The 25,431-nt window shown below is 42.1% G+C and overlaps 1 long non-coding RNA gene and 2 gene segments (V, D, J or C); 2 read left to right on the forward strand and 1 right to left on the reverse strand.

The window, feature by feature from the left end:
• LOC109557711 (T cell receptor beta constant 1-like) overlaps positions 1–25,431 on the forward strand; it is a gene marked incomplete in the record, with an annotated part of 426,686 nt that overhangs the window by 310,450 nt on the left and 90,805 nt on the right.
• On the forward strand, positions 7,865–10,099 carry LOC109557997 (probable non-functional T cell receptor beta variable 23-1). The segment is given in 2 exon segments: positions 7,865–7,969; positions 8,075–10,099. Coding segments are annotated over 2 exon segments (375 nt in total).
• LOC139182784 (uncharacterized) lies at positions 16,240–25,192 on the reverse strand. The gene is made up of 3 exons (XR_011566352.1): positions 24,089–25,192; positions 18,271–18,310; positions 16,240–17,517 (listed from the first exon to the last, which is right to left on the reverse strand). It is a non-coding gene; the product is annotated as an uncharacterized lncRNA (long non-coding RNA).

Consider the following 25,431-nt stretch of genomic DNA (forward strand, 5'->3'; position numbering starts at 1 on the left):
AGAGCACAAACTCACCATGGACCCAGCTCAGGAAATCAGTGGTGTCGTAGGAGGCGGGGATCTAACAGAAACCCACCTTGAGAGACCATAAAGCAGATGGAAAAATCTGTAAATGGTAACACAGGATGAGCAGAATGGGGGGTGGAAAATAACTGGTGGGAATACAAATCCAAGAATGGGGCAGGAAGCTGTAAGGGGTCTCAGATTCCCCAGTTGGCAGGGTATCTGGCAAAGGAGACACAGGATATGGCTTTGATGGGTTCCTAAGAATCTTTATTAAAATATGCAGTTCTGAGCTTTTCATCTGGCAAAGCTGTACCTTCAGGAATAAGGATAATCGGCAGGTCATCTGTCTTCCCTGGGCATCCTGATCACCTGGCTCAGCACATTCATTGATCCAAACAGAACTGAGTGTCTAGAAATAAACCCACACAAGTATGGTCAAATTAAGCTGGTTTTAGAAAAGGCAGAGGAACCAGAGATCAAATTGCCAACATCTGCTGGATCATGGAAAAAGCAAGAGAGTTCCAGAAAAACATCTATTTCTGCTTTATTGACTATGCCAAAGCCTTTGACTGTGTGGATCACAATAAACTGAGGAAAATTCTGAAAGAGATGGGCATACCAGACCACCTGACCTGCCTCTTGAGAAACCTATATGCAGGTCAGGAAGCAAGAGTTAGAACTGGACATGGAACAACAGACTGGTTCCAAATAGAAAAAGGAGTACGTCAAGGCTGTATATTGTCACCCTGCTTATTTAACTTCTATGCAGACTACATCATGAGAAACGCTGGGCTGGAAGAAGCACAAGCTGGAATCAAGATTGCCTGGAGAAATATCAATAATCTCAGATATGCAGACGACATCAACGTTATGGCAGAAAGTGAAGAGGAGCTAAAAAGCCTCCTGATGAAAGTGAAAGTGGAGAGTGAAAAAGTTGGCTTAAAGCTCAACATTCAGAAAACGAAAATCATGGCATCTGGTCCCATCAGTTCATGGGAAATAGATGGGGAAACAGTGGAAACAGTATCAGACTTTATTTTTTGGGCTCCAAAATCACTGCAGTTGGTGACTGCAGCCAAGAAATTAAAAGACATTTATTCCTTGGAAGAAAAGTTATGAGCAACCTAGAGAGCATATTAAAAAGCAGAGACATTACTTTGCCAACAAAAGTCCATCTAGTCAAGGCTATGGTTTTTCCTGTGGTCATGTATGGATGTGAGAGTTGGACTGTGAAGAAAGCTCAGTGCCAAAGAATTGATGCTTTTGAACTGTGGTGTTGGAGAAGACTCTTGAGAGTCCCTTGGACTGCAAGGAGATCCAACCAGTCCATTCTGAGGGAGATTAGGCCTGGGATTACTTTGGAAGGAATGATGGTAAAGCTGAAACTCCAGTACTTTGGCCACCTCATGTGAAGAGTTGACTCATTGGAAAAGACTCTGATGCTGGGAAGGACTGGGGGCAGGAGGAGAAGGGGAAAACAGAGGATGAGATGGCTGGATGGTATCACTGACTCAATGGATGTGAGTCTGGGTGAACTCCAGGAGTTGGTGACGGACAGGGAAGCCTGGTATGCTGCAATTCATGGGGTCGCAAAGAGTCGGACACGAATGAGCGACTGAACTGAACTGAACTGAACCCTGGGTCAGTCAGGAGGAACCTGGTCCAGTAACAGTTGGGAGAATGATTTGCAAATATCCTGGCATGCCAATAATTCCTCTAATCGCAGGACCTAATCTTACACTTTTTAACCCTCCATAGCATCTACCACATATCTACTACCTGTAGCTCTCTGGGTCAAACAGAATTGACAAGTAAGTAAATGAAGTCCGCCACTATTTCTGGTCATGATTGTGCTGAATATCTAGCCAATGGAACTAGAAAGAAGGGTGAGGATGAGGAAAGGAGCACAGGAATGATTAAAGACAGATGGAAAATTGAAAAGAACCAAAGGAATCCAAAGAAGCATTGCATTATTAATAACAACAAATTTAATAAATTTACTGAATTTAACATAAACTTTAAAAGTCTATTTATTTCCATATATTAGCAAAAAACAGTCAAAAATATATTTTTTGAAGAGAGATACCATTTACAAATTATAACAACATATAAAATACATTAAAAATCTATTAGGTAAATGATTATCTAATTCAGAAAACTATTACATTTTAGGGAAAACATTTAAAAGACCTGAAACAAGTGAAGCTATACACCACGATCATGAATAAGCTAAACCAATAGAAAGAGTATTCCTGTTCTTGTACTACCATCTATGCATTCAATGCAGCACTAATCAAAATCACAAAAGATATTCTCATGAAACTTGATGAAAGTCACTGAAATTTAGGCAAAGAGAGAAAATAGGGAAGATAATGTTACGATTACCAAGATAGATAGAGAAAGAAATATAAGAATCTAGAAAAATAACAGGGAGACTTGGAAATTCTCAGTGAAAGTCTGTTTCCCAAACTGATTGCTCCAGGCAAGATCATTCATTTTGTTATTTCTCTAGATGTATTGCATGTTCATCACAAATATTTGTAGAGCTCAAAATTTGTTTTCTTAACATAAAGTAGCTGCTATACAATTTTGTAAATGCAATAGAAGCTGTGATTGATATATAGCAAAGTGTATCTTTCATTGCCTAAGAGGGAAGGGAGGAGGGGAAAAGGCAAATTGACAAGTTAAAAAAGGAAATAAATCACTGATGTGAAATGACTTCTATTCTTTAAAGACTGATGAGAGAGAAGAATCAGGAAAAAAGGAAAACAAAGCAGTTTCAAATTCAAACTAGTTGTTTCCCCAGCTTTCTCTGCCCTCCCAGCCTATGAAATGTTAGAGACTCATGTACACAGGGGCTATAATGACCACGTGAACCCACCACCTCACAAGGAGTTGCTGAAGGGGGATGAGCACCTTAGGGGAAAAGTCACCACCCTGCTTTCTCCCTGAGCAAGACATGTGCTTCAGCCTCCTGTGCTGTTCAGCTTTTTTTTCTTCTGGGGAGCAGGTAAATCCCTGTTGTGAAGCTGTTGGATTCCAATCTCAGGACTTTCTCCTGTGGCTACAAAATCAGCCTTTCTCCTGGCTTTCATTGCACTTACTGTCTCATTCCTCACAGGCTCCGTGGACACTGAGTCCAGAGTCCAGGTCATCTGGTCAAAGGAAAAGGCCAGAAAGCAAAGATGGATTGTGTCCCCATAAAAGGACATATTAATGTTTACTGGTATCGCAAGAAGCCAGAAGGAGCATTTGAATTTTTGGCTTACTTAAAGAATCGAGACATTGTGGAAGATACAGAAGTATTTCAACAGCTGTTTTTGGCTCCGTGGCCCCAAAACTCGCCCTGCAGCCTGGAAATCAACTCCACCGAGGCAGCGGACTCGGCTCTGTACTTCTGTGCCAGCAGCCAGTCCACAGTGCTGCACGTCAGCTCTCCTTAGAGCACAAACTCACCGTGGACCCAGCTCAGGAAATCAGTGGTGTCGTAGGAGGGTAGGAACTAACAGAAACCCACCTTGAAAGAGCATAAAGCAGAAGGAAAAATCTGTAAATGGCCACACAGGATGAGCAGAAGGGGAAGTGGAAAACAGCTGGTGGGAACACAAACCCAAGGGTGGGAAAGAAAGCTGTAAGGGGACTTAGATTCCCTAGTTTGCAGGGTATCTGGCAAAAGAGACACAGGATGTGACCTTCCTGGGTTCCTAACAATCTTTATTAAGACGTGTAATTTTGAGCTTTTCACTTGGCAAAACTGTGCCTTCAGAAATAATCAGCAGAGGCACCCTGATCACCTTGCTCAGCACATTAATTGACCCAGACCCAGGGACTCCTTAGGGATTCATGGCTGCTTCTCTCAGCTGTCCCTGCCACAGGAGCTGAGCAAGAAACTCAGCAACTCCCTAGGTCCTGAACTATGATTACACAAGCTTTAAAAGCAACAACTCTGCAATAAAATGCACGCAATTTGAGTATATGTTTCAATATTTTTTGACGAGATTTTGCACCTGTATCGATAGATGGCATGACAATCAAGACACAGAATACTTCTCCCTCCCCTAAAAGTCCCTCCTTACTATTTTACTGAGGTCTTTTTAAGTTCTTTAAGCTTGGCTTCTTAGTTTTTAATCATACGATCATAGCATCCAATCCCATTATTTCATGGCAAATAGATGAGGAGAAATTGGAAACAATGAAAGATTTTATTTTCTTGGGCTCCCAAATCACTGCAGATGGTGACTGCAGGCATGAAATTAAAAGATGTTTGCTCCTTGAAAGCAAAGCTATGACAAACCTATAGCATATTAAAAAGCAGAGACATTGCTGATAAAGGTCTGTCTAGTCAAAACTATGGTTTTTCCAGTAGTCATGTGTGGATGTGAGAGTTGGACCATAAATGAAGCTGAGCGCCAAAGAATTGATGCTTCTGAATTGTGGTGTTGGAGAAGACTCTTGTGGTGCTGGAGAGCCCCTTGGACTGCAAGGAGATGAAACCAGTCAATCCTAGAGGAAATCAGTTCTGAATATTCATTGGAAGGACTGATGCTGAAGCTAAAGCTCCAATACTTTGATCACCTGATATGAAGCCCTGACTCATTGGAAAGGACCCTGTTCCTGGGAAAGATTGAAGGCAGGAGAAGTGGGTGACAGGGTATGAGATGGTTGGATGGAATCACCAAGTCGATGGCAAGCTTTGGGAGTTGGTGACGGACAGTGATGCCTGGTGTGCTACAGTCCATGGGATCACAAAGAGCTGGACACGACTGAGTGACTGAACTGAACTAAACTGTAAAATCATACAAATGCAAACTAAAACTAGAGTGATATGCTATTTTATCCTAATAGACTAGCAAAGGTTAACGAACATTGAACATTCAGTGCCAGGACTTCCATGGAGGTCTAGTGGTTAAGATGCTGGGCTTCCCTGCAGAGGGCGCTGGTTGTAGCCCTGTTCAGGGTACTAGTAAACCACATGCCACCTGGCACAGCCAGAAATTTTAAAACTGAGAAAGAATAGTACCAATTGAATTTTAGATGTGCAACCCTAGAAAACACACAACAGTTGCTGGGATTATTTATTTGGCCTAATTTGGAAAGCATTTTCTCTTAGTCTGTAAAGTTCACGTGGTGACCCTAAGGCTCAATTTTTATACACGCAGGCATAGGGAAACATTATACCCTGGTATGTAAAGAAAGCTATAAGAATGCAGTCCTGTTTGTACTAGCACCAAAATCTAGAGGAGAAAACTAGTGGACATTAACTCAAGAATGGATAATAAATTCTGACAAACTATTAATAATAAATAGAACCTTATATATTAGTGATGGTTTAACAGGTAAAGAATCCGCCTGCTTTGCAGAAGACACAGGAGATGCAGGCTGGAATCCTGGGTTGGGAAGATCTCCAGGAGGAGGACATGGCAACCCACTCCAGGATTCTTGCCTGAAAAATGCCAGGGACAGAGCAACCTGGTGGGCTACAGTCCATGGGGTCACAAAGAGTCAGACATGACTGAGGGAATGAGCAGGGATGCACACATTAGCAAAAGTGAATTATATGAAATTATCTGCAAAAACAATAATAATAAAGTATTATCATTTAAATTATTATATGAAATAATAATAAATTATTATCACAGATATAATGCTGAATAATAGAGTCCCTTGGACTGCAAGGAGATCCAACCAGTCCATTCTGAAGGAGATCAGCCCTGGGATTTCTTTGGAAGAAATGTTGCTAAAGCTGAAACTCCAGTACTTTGACCATCTCATGCGAAGAGTTGACTCATTGGAAAACACTCTGATGCTGTGGAAGGGATTGGGGGCAGGAGGAGAAGGGGACGACAGAGGATGAGATGGCTGGATGGCATCACTGACTCAATGGACATGAGTCTGAGTGAACTCTTAGAGTTGGTGATGGACAAGGAGGCCTGGCGTGCTGCGATTCATGGGGTCATGAAGAGTTGGACACGACTGAGCGACTGAACTGAACTGAATGCTGAATTTAAAAATGACACAGAAGAAAGTATAAACAGAATAAACCCCTTAGATAAATTTCAAAGACATAAAATACTGATTCGTATGTAACTTACAGATTCTTACACAAATCTAAAACTGAAAATGGAACGAAAGTGAGTAAACACTGGAACTTTGGGATTATGTTTACCCAGACCTGGTAGGGAAAGAATGATAAAATCTGGAAAAATAACACAGGGACTTAAAAATTCTCAGAGAAAATCTGTCTCCTAAGCTAACAGTTTCAGCCTAGATGACTCATTTTATTATTTCTCTAGATGCTTTATATATCCATCACAAATAATTCTTTTGTATTGTTCAAAATTTGGCTTGTTCAACTCCTACAGCTCAACTCCAGAAAAATAAATGACCCAATCAAAAAATGGGCCAAAGAACTAAATAGACATTTCTCCAAAGAAGACATACAGATGGCTAACAAACACATGAAAAGATGCTCAACATCACTCATTATCAGAGAAATGCAAGTCAAAACCACAATGAGGTACCATCTCACACCAGTCAGAATGGCTGCAATCCAAAAGTCTACAAATAATAAACGCTGGAGAGGGTGTGGAGAAAAGGGAACCCTCTTACACTGTTGGTGGGAATGCAAACTAGTACAGCCACTATGGAGAACAGTGTGGAGATTCCTTAAAAAACTGGAAATAGAACTGCCTTATGATCCAGCAATCCCACTGCTGGGCATACACACTGAGGAAACCAGAAGGGAAAGAGACACGTGTACCCCAATGTTCATCGCAGCACTGTTTATAATAGCCAGGACATGGAAGCAACCTAGATGTCCATCAGCAGATGAATGGATAAGAAAGCGGTGGTACATATACACAATGGAGTATTACTCAGCCATTAAAAAGAATACATTTGAATCAATTCTAATGAGGTGGATGAAACTGGAGCCTATTATACAGAGTGAAGTAAGCCAGAAAGAAAAACACCAATACAGTATACTAACGCATATATATGGAATTTAGAAAGATGGTAACAATAACCCTGTGTACGAGACAGCAAAAGAGACACTGATGTATAGAACAGTCTTATGGACTCTGTGGGAGAGGGAGAGGGTGGGAAGCTTTGGGAGAATGGCATTTAAACATGTAAAATATCATGTATGAAACGAGTTGCCAGTCCAGGTTCGATGCACGATACTGGATGCTTGGGCCTAGGGCACTGGGACGACCCAGAGGGATGGTATGGGGAGGGAGGAGGGAGGAGGGTTCAGGATGGGGAACACATGTATACCTGTGGCGGATTCATTTTGATATTTGGCAAAACTAATACAATTATGTAAAGTTTAAAAATAAAATAAAATTTAAAAAAAATTTGGCTTGTTAATATAAAATAGCTACTCTGTTAATTTGCAACTACAGTGGAAGCTATGACTGAGGTACAGCAAGTTGTGTATTTCATTACCTGAGAGGGAAGGGAGGAGGGGAGGAGGCAGATAGACAAGATAAAAAGCAAAGAAGTTATTGATGTGTAACTGATTTTTATTTTTTTTAAAGAAACGACACAGAGGGATGGTATGGGGAGGGAGGAGGGAGGAGGGTTCAGGATGGGGAACACATGTATACCTGTGGTGGATTCATTTTGATGTTTGGCAAAACTAATACAATTATGTAAAGTTTAAAAATAAAATAAAAATTAAAAAAAAAAAAAAAAAAAAAAGAAATGATGAAAGGGCCGAATCAGGAAAAAAGACAATTGAAAGTCTGAATCCACGCGAGTTGTTTCACCAGCTTCCCTGCCCTCCCAGTTAGACTCTCAAGTACGTGGGGACTGTGATGCCCACAGGAAGAGAGCACGTCACAAGGAGGTGCTGCAGGGGGATGAGACGCCTGAGAGGAGAAGCCTCTGCTCTGCTTTCTCCTTGAGCCAGCCATGTGCTTTGGTCTCCTGTGCTGTGTGGCTCTTTTTATCTGGGGAGCAGGTGAGGTGAATTTCTTGGATTCTAGATTCAGGACTTTCTCCTGCAGCTGCAAAATCAGGCTCCTTTAAGGGCTTTTTTGTGAACTTTCTGTCTCTTTCCTTACAGGCTCCATGGACACTGAGGTCATCCAGAGTCCAGGTCATCTGGTCAAAGGAAAAGGCCAGAAAGCAAAGATGGATTGTGTCCCCATAAAAGGACATATTAATGTTTACTGGTATCGCAGGAAGCTGGAAGAAGCACTCGAGTTCTTAGTTTACTTTCAGAAGCAAGACATTGTGGAAGGCACAGAAGTGTTCAAAGAGCGATTTTCAGCTGAGTGCCGCCAAAACTCACCCTGCAGCCTGGAAATCAACTCCACCGAGGCAGCGGACTCGGCTCTGTATTTCTGTGCCAGCAGCCAGTCCACAGTGCTGCGCGTCAGCTCTTCTTAGAGCACAAACTCACCGTGGACCCAGCTCAGGAAATCAGTGGTGTCGTAGGAGGGTGGGAACTAACAGAAACCCACCTTGAAAGAGCATAAAGCAGAAGGAAATATCTGTAAATGGCAACACAGGATGAGCAGAAGGGGAGGTGGAAAACAGCTGGTGGGAACAAAAATCCAAGAATGGAGCAGGAAGCTGTAAGGGGTCTCAGATTCCCCAGTTTGCAGGGTATCTGGCAAAGGAGACACAGGATGTGACCTTGATGGGTTCCTAATAATCTTTATTAAGAAGTGTAATTTTGAGCATTTCACCTGGCAAAACTGTGCCTTCAGAAATAAGGATAAGCAACAGAGGCACCCTGATCATCTTGCTCAGCACATTAATTGATCCAAACCCACGGACTCCTTAGGGGTTCATGGCTGCTTCTTTCAGCTGTCCCTGCCAGAGGAGCTGAGCAAGAAACTCAGCAACTCCCTAGGTCCTGAATACTACAATTACACAAGCTTTAAAAGCAACAACTCTGCAATAAAATGCACCCAATTTGAGTACATGTTTCAATACTTTTTGACAAGATTTTGCACCTGTATAGATAGCTGGCAGGAGAAGGCAATGACACCCCACTCCAGTACTCTTGCCTGGAAAATCCCATGGATGGAGGAGCCTAGTAGGCTGCAGTCCATGGGGTCGCTAAGAGTTGGACACGACTGAGCAACTTCACTTTCACTTTTCACTTGCATGCATTGGAGAAGGAAATGGCAACCCACTCCAGTGTTCTTGCCTGCAGAATCCCAGGGATGGGGGAGCCTGGTGAGCTGCCTCTATGGGGTCGCACGGAGTCGGACACGACTGAAGCGACTTAGCAGCATAGATAGCTGAGATGACAATCAAGACAGAGAATACTTCTCCCTCCCCTAAAAGTCCCTCCTTGCTATTTTACTGAGGTCTTTTTAAGTTCTTAAGCTTGGCTTCTTATTTTTTAATCATAAGATCATAGCATCCAATCCCATCACTTCATGGCTAATAGATGAGGAAAAATTGGAAACAGTGAAAAACTTTATTTTCTTGGGCTCGCAAATCACTGCAGCTGGTGACTGAAGGCATGAAATTAAAAGATGCTTGCTCCTTGGAAGAAAAGATATGACAAACCTAGATAGTGTTTTAAAAAGCAGAGACATCACTTTGCTGACACAGATCCATATTATCCAACTATGGTTTTTCAGTATTCATGTACAGATGTGAGTGGAACCACAAAGAAGTCTGAGAGCCAAAGAATTGATGCTTTTTACATGTGGTGCTGGAGAAAACTCTTGAGAGCCCTTTGGACAGCAAGGAAATCAAACCAACCAATCCTAAATGAAATCAACTCTGAATATTCATTGGAAGGACTAATACTGAAGCTGAAGCTCCAATAGTTTGGTCATTTGATGTGAAAAGCTGACTCATTGGGAAAGACCCTAACACTGAGAAAGATTGAAGGCAGCAGGAGAAGGGGATGACAGAGGATGAGATGGTTGGATGGCATCACAGACTCAGTGGGCACGAGTTTGAGTAAACTCCAGGAGTTGGTGATGGACAGGGAGGCCTGGCATGCTGCAGTCCATGGGGTCACAAAGAGTAGACACAACTGAGCAACTGAACAATAAAATCCCCTGCATATATTTTGTTAAAGTTTCCCAAAGATTTTCCTGATGTAAGAATCATTTTATGAAAGTACATTTAGATACTCATAAGAAATGTATTTGTTAAAGTATTTTCTGCCAAGATTTCTCATTAGTGCTATTCAATGTAGTATTTACCTTTCTCAACTGATGTCTCAATCTAAGCGTCAATCAACAGATGAAGGGATCCATCATATATATAATATATCTGTATGTACTTTACATATATATATATATACACACACACATATAATAGAATACTGCTTAGACCTTAAAAGAAATAAAATACTTCTATTTACTGGTTGCTAATGTCTTTGGAGAAGGGGGACATGGGGAGCTGTTAAATTGAAATTTCATGAGGACGAGATGGTTGGATGGCATCAGTGACTCAATGGACATGAGTTTGGGTAAACTCTGGGAGTTGTGATGGACAGGGAGGCCTGGTGTGCTGCAGTCCATGGGTTCGCAAAGAGTTGGGCACAACTGAGCAACTGAACTGAACCGAGCTGATGCTAACTATTAAACTGTGTACATTAAATATGTGCAGTTTTGGTACATAAATTATAGCTCAATGAAGCTGTTAAAAATAATTAGAAAGTAAGTAAATCTAGGGCTTCCCTGATAGCTCAGTTGGTAAATAATCCCCCTCAATGCAGGAGACCCTGGTTTGATTCCTGGGTCGGGAAGATCCGCTGGAGAAGGGATAGGCTAACCGACTCCAGTATTCTTGGACTACCCTTGGGGCTCAGCTGGTACAGAATCCGCCTGCAATGTGGGAGACCTGGGTTGGAGACCTGGGTTCGAATTCTGGGTTGGGAGGAAGCTGTAAAAATAAATAAAAGGTAAGTAACCGTAATTCAAGCCAAAAGGGCTGCTTAGAACAGTTCATGTATGCTTGCTCAGACGTGTCCAACTCCTTGCAACACCATGGACTGTAGTCCACCAGGCTCTTCTGTCTGTGGGATTTTCCAGGCAAGAATACTGGAGTGGGTTGTCATTTCCTTCTCTTGCTTACAATAGCAACTTACATATTAAAAGGAATTAGTGGAAAAGATTGTTATCCTATTGCTCAGGGGGGATAAGAGAAGAGGTAATCAAGTACAGTTTAGTAAGAACAGAAACCTTCCTCCCCTGTTGCTAAGCAACAGAAGCTCATAAGTCTTCTTTCTAAAAGACAGGCATAAAATGCCTCAGCAACCGTTACTTTCTGTGTCTATGGCTCTGATAAATTTTCATATTCATGGAAAAAATATTTATTGGGATATGGTGTCCCTTCTATCAGTGGGACTTGGGCAGGGTATTATTTGAACCCAGTTGCTACTTTTTATGACCCAGGAGACTTAATAGAGTTACAGAGAAGTTTCCTTAAAGAAAATTGTGTTTACAATGACATCCTAAAGATGGGTTGGAGTTTACAAAGTGGGACTGGGGATAGAGACCAGACAAGCATGGATAGAAGGTCTGGTGCAAAATTGTTCAGGTAGGAAAGAAACCGGTGTGCTTAATGAATGAAGATGCAGCGATGTGAGAGGAGCAGAGAGAGGAAGGAGGTAAGCGAGAGGTGAGACAGGAGAGAAGCAGGCAGACATCAGCATCAGACCGTTCATGAACTTGCAAATCAGAGTATATGCTATGGAACTTAACATACAATTTGATATGAGTCCCTGAGATCTTTCATAGCCTTAATTTCCCAGAACAGTTTCAAGTTCACAGACAAGTTGAGCAGAAGGTACAGAGTGTTCTCAGATGCCCCTTGCCCTGCCATTAAGATTTTAGGTATTTGACTTCTGTAGTAAGCATGTTAGTATTTGTTGATGTGGGTGTGCATGCACATGTGTATTTTTTTAAATCATCCTGGCTAGAGTATGAAACTACAAAGGACAGTGTGAAAAAAACATAGACTGAGAATACAGGAGGCAACAGAAGGGGAGAACTGAGAGGGCTACCATAGCCATATAGGATGGATGGTGGCTCAGATGGTAAAGAATCTGCCTGCAATGCAAGAGACCCTGGTTCGATCCCTGGGTCAGGAAGATCCCCTGGAGAAGGGAATGGCAACCCACTCAATATTCTTGCCTGGAAAATCCCATGGAAAGAGGATTCTGGTGGGCTACAGTCCATGGGGTCACAAAGAGTGGGACAGGAATGAGCGGTTGTCACTCGCTCACTCACCACAGCCATGGGTTAGGACCAAGTGGGAAGAAGATTTGCAAAAACTGACCACTAGGGGGTGATGCGGGTCTTTCTGTAAAACTGAGCACAAAGCGCAGGCACAGACTGACCTCCCATCTGAGAAGTTGTTGGGTGCTGCATGGAACTCAAGTGAGATCTCTTAATAGTGGCTGTACAACTGTGGGTAATGATTAGTCAAAGGCCCCTCACCTGCCTTCAGTCTTTTTAAGACTTGCATAGCCTCCAAGGGGCAGGTAAGTCTCAGCAAGGAGATGTTTGTCCCACTTGTTTTCCAGGACCTGGAATCAGCTGCCTGTAGTTCAACTGTGTCTACTTCCAGTTGAGCTGGTTAAGAATGGACGGAACCAGAGATCCTCCAACTGGAAGTAAGCAAGTGTCTGCTTGGTGACTTTTAACATTAGAGGACCAAAAACTTCACCCTCAGATCAAGCTGAGAGACTTCATTTATGAACCTGCAGAGAATTGTAAGCTTAGTCACCCCTGCGCAGGATCAGGATTACCATACCTTTTCCCAGTCACCTTTCCCCATGATCCCCACGCACCTCACACCTGAGGCAGCCTTGTTTCTTTATTCTTGATCACATATGTGCCTGAGTCCCTTGGCTGCAGAGAGGGGGATATGAGATCTGCTCTCCCATCTTCTTGCTTCAGTTCAGTTCAATTCAGCCACTCACTCGTGTCTGACTCTTTGTGACCCCATGGACGGCAGCATGCCAGGCCTCCTTGTCCATCCCCAACTCCTAGAGCTTGCTCAAACTCATGTCCATCAAGTCAGGGATGCCATCCAACCATCTCATCCTCTGTTGTCCCCTTCTCCTCCTGCCTTCAATCTTTCCCAGAATCAGGGTCTTTTCCAATGAGTCAGTTCTTCACATCGGGTGGCCAAAGTGTTGGAGCTTCAACCTCAGCATCAGTGCTTCCAATGAATATCCAGGGCTGATTTCCTTTAGGATGGACTGGTTTGATCTTATTGCAGTCCAAGGGACTCTCAAGAGTTTTCTCCAACACTCTTGTCTTCTCCAGCAGTTCAAAAGCATCAGTTCTTCAGCACTCAGCTTTCTCTATAGCCCAACTCTCCCATCCATACATGACTACTGGAGAAACCACAGCTTTGACTATACAGACCTTTGTCAGCAAAGGAATGTCTCTGCTTTTTAATATGCTGTCTAGGTTTGTCATAGCTTTGCTTCCAAGGAGTACACATCTTTTAATTTCATCTTCTTGCTTGGAGTCTTGCAAACAAACCCCTTCTCTGCTGCAAACCTGGGCATCTCGTGTTTTGACTTCCTGTGGGTCAGCCAACATGGCTTAGTCCAGTAATGGTTGAGAGAATGATTTGCAAATATCCTGGCATGCCAATAATAATTTTAATAGCAGAGTCTGACCTTACACTTTGTAACCCCCATAGCATCTACCACATACCAGTATCCGCAGTTGTCTGGGTCAAACATAACTGATCAATAAGTAAATGAATGCAACCACAATTTCTAGCCAAGATTGTATTGAATTTCCAGCCAGTGGAACAAGAAAAAAGGGTGAGAATGAGAAAAGGAGGGGGAAAAGTGATTACACATGGCAAATTTAGAGGAACCAAAGAAATCTTAAAAAGCGTTGCATTATTAACAACATTTAACAAATTTAGCATAAATATAAGAAGTCAGTTATTTTCATGTAATAGCAAGAAATGGCTAAAATATATTTTTTAGAGAGAGACCACTTACTAGCATAACATAAAATACATAAAAAACAATTCTATCTGTTAAATAAAACTAACTCAGAAAACTTTTTAATTTTAGAGGAGAGCATTTTAAAGATCTGAACTAAGTGAAGCTACGTACCATGATCATGAAAATTAACCAATTGGAGGAGTATTCCCATATATGTGTTCAATGTAGCACTAAGCAAAACCACAAAAGGTATTTTCATAAGACTTGACAAAATTCTTCTGAAATTTAAGTGAAAAGCAGGGAGAATAGGGAAGATAATATTGAACAAGTACAAAGGGGACTTTCCCTTCAAATCATCAAATTATTTTGTACTTTGCTGCTGCTGCTGCTAAGTCACTTCAGTCGTGTCCAACTCTGTGCGACCCCATAGATGGCAGCCCACCAGGCTCCCCCGTCCCTGGGATTCTCCAGGCAAGAACACTGGAGTGGGTTGCCATTTCCTTCTCCAATGCATGAAAGTGAAAAGTGAAAGTGAAGTCGCTCAGTCGTGTCCGATTCTTAGCGACCCCATGGACTGCAGCCCACCAGGCTCCTCTGCCCATGGGATTTTCCAGGCAAGAGATTTTGTACTTTAGGATAACGCAAAAGGTAAAAATAGACAATTGGAAAGTAATAGATTAAAAATAGGCCCTTGCATACATAGCCAGTTTATATCTGATACAGCCATCATTGCAGGTATTTAGAAGAATAATGCAATATACAATGATGTCTTGTAGGACAGGTTGCTTTCCAAAGAAAGAAAGATTAATTTAAACCAATTTTCACAGCATAAGCAAAATTGAATTATGAAAGGATTAAATGCTTAAATTCAACATCCGAAGTGTTAACTATTTCACAAGTAACATGGGAGTATATCTTTATGAACTTCGACTGTAGGAGCATTGCTTATAAAGAATTACAGAATGCATACCCCCCCGAAGAAAAATATAGATTCTCCTAAAAAAGGAATATCAACCCAAAAAAAGCATCCTAAAGACTGAAACACAAGTCACAAATTGAAAAGCATTGGGTTGGCCAAAAAGTTCATTTACGTTTTTCTGTAGCAGAGTATGGAAAAACCCCAATGAAATTTTTGACCAACCCAATATTAGCAGCACAAATCAATGAAAAAGTTTATACCTGGGATATATAAGGAATTGTTACAAATAAATAATAGCTAATCAACCAAAAAGTAATATAAGCAAAAGGCAGTGTACAAAAAACACCAGTGGTCCATGAAAGCAAAAACTACGTTGAGCCTCCTTAGCAATCATAAAAATGTGAACTAAAACTACAGTGAGATATCATTTCAACCCATTTGTTGCTTAGTTGCTAAGTCATGTCTGACTTTGCAGCCCCATGGATTCCAGCACACCAGCTTCCCTGTCCTTCACTGTTATCCAGAGCTTGCTCAAACTTATGTCCGTTGAGTCGATGATGCCATCCAACCATCTCATCCTCTGTCACCCACCCATTAGACTGGCAAAATTCAAGGACCATTACATGCTAAATGTGTCCTAGATGTGGAACATTTGAAAACACTTGACTATTTATTTGACTTAAATAGATTAGAAACCATTTTCTCTTGTTATTAATATGTTAAGCTGATGTGGTGACCCTAATGCTTGATTACTATATTACCTGGTGTAGAGAAAATCTTGCACCGAAGTATGTAAAGGAATACCTAAGAATGAGGTCCCATTTGCAGTAGCATCAAAATCTGGAGAAAATAAAACACCAGTGTGCATTAATTTAAGAATGGATAATAAATTCTGACAAATAGAATAGAATCCTACATACCAGGGAATTATCGAAAATTGTATGTAATAACATGAATTAATATTATAGACATAATGTTGAATTTTTAAAAAAGCATGTTACAGAAAAAAATTATGAAGAGACTGATCCCCCTTAGATACATTTCAGACATACAATGTTAAATAATATATAATTTATAGACTCTTAGCGTGTTAGTCACTCATTAATGTCTGACTCTTTGTGACTCCATGGACTATAGCTTGCCAGTCTCTTCTGTCCAAGGGATTCTCCAGGCAAGGATACTGTATAGGGTTGCTATTCCCTTTTCAAGGATATCTTTGCACCCAGGGTTTGAACCTGGGTCTCCTACATTACAGGCGGATTCTTTACCACGTGAGCCCCAAGGGAAGCCCTAACATAAATTATAATGAAGAGCAAGTGAATAAAAATATAAACTTCAGGGTTATGGTTACCTGGATGGGGTAGAGAAAGAATCATAAAAATCAAAAAAAAAAAAAAAAAAAAAGCACAGGGATTGAAAAAGTCTCAGGGATACTCTAACTCCTAAGCTGATTGGTTCAGGCAAGATCATTCATTTTTGTGTTTACCTAGATGCATTGCTTCCCTTGTGGCTCAGATGGTAAAGAATCGCTTGCAATGCGGGAGACCTGGGTTCGATCTCTGGGTTGGGAAGATCCCTTGGAGAAGGGAAACACTACCCACCCCAGTATTCTGGCCTAGAGAATTCCATGGACTGTATAGTCCATGGGGTCACAAGGAGTCGGACAGGACTGAGCGACTTTCACTTTCACTTTCAGATGCATTGCATATTCAACAGAAATATAATTTTTATAAGTTCAACATTTAACTTAAATAGTGGCTGCATGATTTTGTAAATGTGGTAGAAGCAGCTGTGATTGACATACAGCAAGTTGTATGTTTCATTGCCTGAGAGGGAAGTGAGGATGGGAGGAGGCAAACTGACAAATTTGAAAAGCAAATAAATTAATGATGTGTGATTTTATATACAGGATAATGAAAGAGAAGATTCAGGAAAAACATTAAAGCAGTTTAAAATTCAAGCTAGTTGTTTCACCAGCTTTCCCTCCCCTAAGCCTAAGAAATGTTAGAGTCTCAGGTACCCAGGGACTATGATGACCACAGAAACCGACCACGTCACAAGGGGGTGCTGAAGGAGATGAGGCACCTCAGAGGAAAAGCCACTGCTCTGCCTTCTCCCTGACCCAGCCATGTGCCTCAGCCTCCTATGCTGTGTGGCCCTTTTTCTCTGGGGAGCAGGTAAGTTCCTGTTGTGAAGTTGTTGGATTCCAATCTCAGGACTTTCTCCTGTGATTGCAAAATCAGGCTTTCTCCTGGGCTTTCACTACACCATCTGTCTCTTTTCTCACAGGTTCCATGGACACCGAGGTCACTCAGAGTCCAAGTCATCTGATCAAAGGAAAAGACCAGAGAGCAAAGATGGATTGTGTTCCCAAAGAAGGACACGCTTACGTTTACTGGTATCGCAAGAAGCTGGAAGAAGCATTTGAGTTTTTGGTTTATTTTCAGAATCAAGACATGATGGAAAATACAGCTCTGTTCAAACAGCGATTTTCAGCTGAGTGCCCCCAAAACTCACCCTGCAGCCTGGAAATCAACTCCACCGAGGCAGCGGACGCGGCTCTGTATTTCTGCGCCAGCAGCCAGTCCACAGTGCTGCACGTCAGCTCTTCTTAGAGCACAAACTCACCGTGCACCCAGCTCAGGAAATCAGTGGTGTCGTAGGAGGGTAGGAACTAACAGAAACCCACCTTGAAAGAGCATACACCAGATGGAAAAATCCGTAAATGGCCACACAGGATAAGCAGAAGGGGAGGTGGGAAACAGCTGGTGGGAACACAAAGCCAAGGGTGGGGCAGGAAGCTGTAAGGGGTTTTGGATTCCCCAGGTTGCAGGGTATCTGGCAAAGGAGACACAGGATGTGACCTTGCTGGGTTCCTAACAATCTTTATTAAAATATGCAGTTCTGTGCTTTTCATCTTGCAAAACAGTGCCTGCAGGAATAAGGATAATCAGCAGGGGTACCCTGATCTCCTGGCTCTGCACATTCATTGATCCAGAGACTCCTCAGGGTTCATCACTGCTTTTCTCAGCTGTTCCTGCCAGAGAAACTGAGCAAGAAACTCAACAACTCTCTACCTCCTGAATACTATAATCAGATAAGTTTTAAAAGCACTTTGAGATAACATAGTCACAATAAAATATACCCATTTCAAGTATATATTTTAACATGTTTGATAAATTTTCAGACCCATGTAACTTACATGATAGGGCTTCCCTGGTGGCTCAAACAGTAAAGAATCTGCATGCAATGGGGGAGGCCTGGGTTCGATTCTTGGGTGGGGAACATCTGCTAGAGAAGGAAATGGCAACCCACTCCAGTATTCTTGCCTGGAGAATCCCATGGACAGAGGAGCCTAGCGGGCTACAGTGTACGGGGTTGCAAAGAGTTGGACACGACTAAGCTACAAACACACACACACACGCACACACAGGAGACCTACCTGATGGGCTTCCCTGATGACTCAATAGTAAAGAATCCGCCTGCCAAAGTAGAAGACAAGGGTTTGATCCCTGGGTGAGGAAGACCCCCTAGAGGAGGAAGTGGCAACCCACTCTACCTGGGAAATCCCATGGACAGAGGAGCCTGGCATGCTACAGTCCATGGGATTGCCAAAGAGTTGGACACTCTTAGTTGGACACGACTTAGAGATTAAACAACAATAACAAGCATGATACTCTAGATACAGAATATTTCCCCTTTTCCAAATGTCCCCACATGCTGCTTTATTGAGGTCTTTAAATTCTCTCAGCATTGCTCTGTATTTTTTATCCAACACACCTTATATATTTTGTTGATTTTTTCCTGTTTTTCCTAAATTTATTTTTTAATGTATTATAAATGTACCTTTTAATACTCAGAAGGAGTTTATTGATTAAAATAGTTTCTGCCAAGACTTCACATTAGCCCATTTCATTTTAGTCTTATAAAAACACCTTCTCCAGAAGTGAAGATTCGTGTTCACCAGGAGCCACACCTGAGACGAGGTATCACCTCATGTCTGTAAGAATCATATTTCCAGGACTAGAACATAATCTAGTAAGTCCTGTTCTTGTCATAGCTTAGGTCTGTCAATCAGTCTAAAGTGTTTTATTTTTTTAATCAAACCGCTTTAACAAATCTGAACTTGCACTGTAGATAAAATATTTCTCAGGATACATGAACTTCCTAATACTTCTTGTCCTTGTATTTTACCACAAAGAATGTTCTCTTCTAAAGCACAAATTTTTAACCTGGGACCCATGGACCTCCAAGGGGTACAAGGGTAGAATTCAGAAATCCATGAATCTGAGTGGGAAAATGAGCCTTTATTTTTACTAACGTCTAACTAAAATACAGCTTTTAGTTCACGATAGACGTAATGAATAAATCAGAGCAGTGTTAGTAGAACCTGTGACAAAGTCAATAATGGAAATCACAGGGTATTTGCATAAATTTTTTGTGTATCAGAGAAGGCAATGGCACCCCACTCCAGTACTCTTGCCTGGAAAATCCCATGGGCGGAGGAGCCTGGTAGGCTGCAGTCCATGGGGTCGCTGAGGGTTGGACACAACTGAATGACTTCACCTTCACTTTTCACCTTCATGCATTGGAGAAGGAAATGGCAACCCACTCCAGTGTTCTTGCCTGGAGAATCCCAGGGACGGGGGAGCCTGGGGGGCTGCCGTCTATGGGGTCGCACAGAGTCGGACACGACTTAAGTGACTTAGCAGCAGCAGCAGTTTGTGTATTATAACACTTGATGTGTATTACAGTTGATATGAAATTTTCAGATATTTTCATGTCCTGTTACATAGAGTAAATATCATTACTCTCATCACTCCCTGCTTGGAAATCTTGCCAGTTTTCAGATATATTTCAGAATATATATATATATATTTTCGACATTTACTTATTTATTTGGCTGCATTGTGTCTACTTTCAGCATGGGCGATTGTTTGTTGGGCTCACAGTTTTCTCTAGTTGTGGCACACAGGCTTTGTTGCCCCATGGCAGGTGGGACTTTAGTTCCCAGACTAGGGATCAAACCCATGTCCCCTGCATTGGAAGGCAGATTCTTAACCACTGGACCACCAGGAAAGTCCCCCAGGATATGTTTTATTAAATGAATTTTTAAGATGTATATATATCATAAATTTCCTTGAAGATATCTTGACAACATTTGCATTTATTCTGCATTTCAGAATAATTGGTATCTTTTGTAATACTGTATATCCTACTTGATGAGTTTAAAACATTATCCTCAGAAGCAATGCCTAGTATTTAACAAAGCACCAAAAGTGTTCCTGTGTGAAGAATGAGATTCTCAACTTTACAGATGAGCTTTTCAACCTCAAGCCTGGACCCGATGTTTGCAAGTGAGCTCTCAGCCAGCATTCTTTCTCAGAGTTCTACCCCAGGGCTGCACTTTCTCATCACTCGCATTCTAAATCATACGTCATTTCCTCTCCCTTTGTATCTCTGTCTCTCACATACACACACACACACACACACGTACCTTTCTTCCAGGAAGTGGCAGCGACAGTGTCTGAACCACCAGATTCCAACCAAGTTTCATCATAAAATTGTCTTTTATCACAGATGACCCCCAGATATAAAAATAAAACAAACATTTATCTACCAAAATAACAACATTTGGTAAGAAATAATCTATGACTACATTATCATTTATCTAAGACTCTAGAATAAATGATTTTATGCAACGAATGTAAACTTATTGCATAAATTTCAGCTCAGTGCTGGAAAATGATATGTTTGTGAGCTTGCACAATCCCATGTCAGTAAATATCTGAATTTCCTGGATGTAGTATTAGCTTCCTAAGTCCTCTTAATGAAATAAAAAGTCCAGAAAATAATAACGGCAAACACAAATATGGTGCTTATTCTGTGTTAAGAACTGTTCTAGATTCTTTCTATAATATTTAGAACAACTTTACAAGAAGATGCTCATTATATCCATTTTACAGGTGAGAAAATCAAGGGGAGGATAAGAGACTTGCCCACTGACATAGCTGCTAGTTGGCAGGGCCAGAATTCAAGCCCAGGTTTTCTCCCAAACTCTTGCTCTAATCCACCGACATGGGGGTGGGAGTAGGTTTAGGGCCCTTTGGTTTTTGCTAAAATTACCCGACTCACCTTTGCTTCACCTCTACTGTATCAATTTGTTGTTGAGTCACTCAGTCGTGTCTGTCTCTTTGCGACCCCATGGACTGCAGCACACTAGGCTTCCCTGTCCATTGCTAACTCCCGGAGCTTGCTCAAAATCCATCGAGTCAGTGATGCCATCCAACCATTTCATCCTCTGTCGTCCCCTTCTCCTCCTGCCTTCAGTCTTTCCCAACATCAAGGTCTTTTCTAATGAGTAAGTTCTTTGCATCAGCTGGCCTAAGTATCTGAGCTTCAGCTTCGGCTGAAGTAACTGTATCAATTATTTGTAATAAATACAGAGGACAGAGAGAACTGGCTTTATGTTTTGCAGAACCTCTGAACCTCTCTTGTGTTTGAAGTTCCCCCACTAACAGTGTTAGTGGGAAATCAAGCAGTTGACAGAGAGGCCATAGACTCTGAACATGGTAGGCATTTCCCTTTCCTAGTTTTCATCACGGTGAATGCACAGGCACAGTCTGTTTGTGACTCTGACCAGGAAATGGGAGATTCAGTCTCCTCACCACTAGGCACTTGTCCATTTAGAAGGGATATAAAGAGCTCTGTTAGGCGGAAGGGAAAATGCAAGTGTCTTGATCGTTCTCAGTGTCTCCATGTGCAAGCTCAGCTGCGACAGTCACTTGACTGCAGTGACAAATTCTGCATGTGGAGCCAGGGGGAGCTCTAGGTTCCAGCCTCTGCCCTTGGCCTCCCTCACACTTCGTCTGGGGTTGTACAAAGACGCAGTCCTTGCCATGGGTAGCTGGGCCCTCTACCTGGCCCTTTGTCTCCTGGGAGCAGGTGAGCCCAACACCCAGTCAGCAAAGTCTGGTCCTGGACGTGCAGACCCCCGCCCACTCGGCACCCTCGTCTCACAGTGGTGTCTGGCTCCCTTCTAGGTGTCATCACCAGCCTTTGTATCTTTATCCTACAGGACCCATGGATGCTGAAATCTACCAGATAAGATTTCTGCTCACTGAGGCTGGCCAGGATGTGACCCTGGAGTGTAAACAGAACCTGGGCTACAGTGCCATGTACTGGTACCGGCAGGACCCAGTGCAGGGTCTGAAGCTGATTTATTACTCTACGGTTGTAAAGGATATCCAGAGAGGAGACTTATCTGAAGGCTACAGTGTCTCTCGAGAGAAGCAGGAACTGTTTCCTCTCACTGTGAAGTCGGCTCGCACCAACCAAACAGCCGTGTACCTCTGCTCTGGGGGCACCACAGTGGAGCACGGCCACCTCTCACCTGTGCACAAACCCACTCCAGCCCTACAGCCCCCGATACAGCCTCCCTCTAAAAACTTGTAAAGTACCCTTTCCCTTCACGCTCTGCATTCCTAATCAGGAACTCATCGGAATAGACCCAGAGGATACACCTTGTTCCTTTGTCTTTTCATCACTCCTGTACGCTTATCAATAGTTTTTCTTGACATTTTCCTATGTCCCGCTATTTTTCCAAATACAAAGGGTACAAAACTGGGTAGAAGACAGATCTTTTCTCTAAGGAGCTGACAGCCTAGTAAGGAAATAATTATGATGGATTTGAATATAATAATCTATAAAATCATATAGTATATAATAATACAATATAATAGCAATGCTATAATCAGAAGTCCTTTGGGAGCTCTGAGGAAGACATGCCAGTTCTGTCTGGTTGGATTAGAGAAAGCTAAGAGCATTTGAGCTTCATGAGATGGATGTGATTGTGAATAGAACATTCATATTAATGAGTCATACTTTGAAAAAATTACAGAAGAGAAAGAACTTAATCAACCGATAAAAATTTTATCCAGTAGAATAATTTTGAGAGATTGATGGGATGGAGTTTCTTAACAAGACGAGTTTCTGGTTTCATGGATGTAAGTGTAGACATGTATGATAGGTTGTTGCTCAAAAGAGGAAACTGAAACAAAAAAAATATTCAGCTGTCATTAGCAGACAGGCGATCAATACAGTTTTTCAGTGGTCTTTGTATGACTTTGGTTCCTTACAAAGCTGCAACGTCAGATAAAATGGGACCATGTTTTCAGTAGCAATCCCCACTTGAGATAGTAGAGTTTGAATTGTTTATTGGACAATGAGATAAAAATTGGAAATAGGCAGTTGTATATACAGACGTCAATAGAGCTGGGTTAGAGATATAGGTTCTGTAGAATTCAGCCTATAAAGGATTAAACTATGGTACCAGAAAAGTCCACCCAAAATACAGATTTAGGTAGGGATAAAATACTTGGAAATATATATTGTGGTATTCTAGTTCCTTTAGGAGATAAAAGAAGACAGGAATGAACTGTATGGGGATTGATCAAGGCATGGAATGTTTGAGGGAAAAAAAAGAGGGAGTTAAGCTAGAATGTGAGGGGCTTCCCTGGTGGTCCAGTGGTTAATAATCTGCCTGCCAATGCAGGGGACACAGGTTTCACCCCTGGTCCGGGAAAATACCATATGCCACAGAGCACCAAATCCCTTGCACCATGACTAGTATTATTTCTGTCAGTAAAAATAAATCTAAAACAGCTTAAAATAAACATTTTAACAAATGAAAACTAATTGAATGAAATATAAACTAGTTACATTTTCTGAACTAGGATAAAAGCTTTTCTTCTGATACCACAAAATGTTCTGCCTAGTAACATGATGATTATGAGTCTACAAAGTGATCTCATCACTAGAAGGTTGCTGATGGAGATTTTAAAACCTCACCCTTGTGCTTCTTTGGTGCGACCATGGGCCACAGCTTCTCTGCTCTGTAGCTCTTTGTCTCCTGGGATCAGGTGAGTCCTGAGCACAGACAAAAAATCCTGCTCTGGGCTTGCCAACTCCCTCAACCAAGTGTTTTCCTTGTCAGGGTCTCTCTTGGATTTTGTCTGTAGTTTCTCTACAGGTTCTATTGATGTCAGAGTTATCCAGACTCCACGACACTTGGTCAAAGCAAAGGACAGAAAGCAAGGATGGAGTGTATTCCCCACAAAGGACATATATTTTTCTAATCGGTATCAATGGATCTAGAAAAAAGAGCTGGAGTTTTTTATTTCTTTTCAGAATGAACAAGTCCTTGATCAAATCAAGTTGGTCCAAGAAGCAATTCTCAGCTGCATGTCCCCCACACTCACCTTGAAGCCTGGAAATCCAGTCTTCTGAGCCAGGAGACCCCGTGGTGTATTTTTGTGCCAGCAGTCAATCCACGGCACTCAAGTGTTACTTCCTCTTCATGCACAAGCTCACCATGGGCCCAGGTCAGGAAACGGGTGATTTATTACATTGGAAGGAAGTAACAGAAGTCAACTGGAGCTAGATTAAGCACAACGTAATTGAATACAAGGCTAACGGGCGCTTAGCAGAAACAAAGGAGCGACAGACAGACAATGCTGCTGCTGCTAAGTCGCTTCAGTCTTGTCTGACTCTGTGTGACCCCGTAGACAGCAGCCCATCAGGCTCTGCCATCCCTGGGATTCTCCAGGCAAGAACACTGGAGTGGGTTGCCATTTCCTTCTCCATTGCGTGAAAGTGAAAAGTGAAAGTGAAGTCGCTCAGTCGCGTCAGACTGGTAGGAACTCCACGGACTGCAGCCTACCAGGCTCCTCCATCCATGGGATTTTCTAGGCAAGAGTACTGGAGTGGCTTGCCATTGCCTTCTCCAACAGACAGTGCTGAGATATGCTATATTTGAGTCCCTTTTCTCCTTTAAACATTGAAATACCGCCTCCCTGTGTGGCTTCATCCCCATCCCAGGCTTCAAGGAACCACTGAGTGTGGGGAAGAGGTGGTCTCTCTTCTTGAGCAGGTGAGCTCTGTTACCTGCTCCCAGCTTGTCTTCCCCCATTCTCAGGTCCCCTGCACGTCCAGACTGTGGTCCTCCATCTTCACTCTTGTCGCTGTGTGGCATAGAAAAGCGTCCAACCATTGCTGCATCCGAAACTGCCCATCACTCGCCAACAATTACCCATTCATTTGCAAATTCGGAAAAAATGCTTCAGTCCATTCAGCTATGCTTTGTGCTCCCTGGCGTACGCTTAATTCAGACTAATTTCTCTCCCTCCATTTTTCTAATTCTAACTAAATTCTATTCCAAGGGGCAGCAGAAATACACACATCTTTCTTATCTTATCTGTCCTAATATTATCTATTTTAGAGTCAGATCCCGTCCATGAAATCACCGATTTCATCACTCTTGATACGCCAGCTAATCCATTTTAATTCTGCCAGTGCTTCCAGAACAACCCTCTTTCACTGAGGCTTAACACGACTGAGAAATTTGGTTGAATTCCATGCAGTTTCAGTCTCTGGAAAAGGAGAGGGCTGAAAGGAGCCCTGAAAAATACATTTCACAGAACATGCGGACTTAGGGCGCATTATGGATGTTTAAATGAAAAACATGAGTGTTATATGCTGTTTGAAGTGCACTTTTCCTTTGTATAACTTAAAGCAAATTTCTGAGAAATAAATTTAGGGAAAC

The sequence above is a fragment of the Bos indicus genome, chromosome 4 (genome assembly GCF_029378745.1).
Source record: "Bos indicus isolate NIAB-ARS_2022 breed Sahiwal x Tharparkar chromosome 4, NIAB-ARS_B.indTharparkar_mat_pri_1.0, whole genome shotgun sequence".
Classification (NCBI taxonomy): domain Eukaryota; kingdom Metazoa; phylum Chordata; class Mammalia; order Artiodactyla; family Bovidae; genus Bos; species Bos indicus.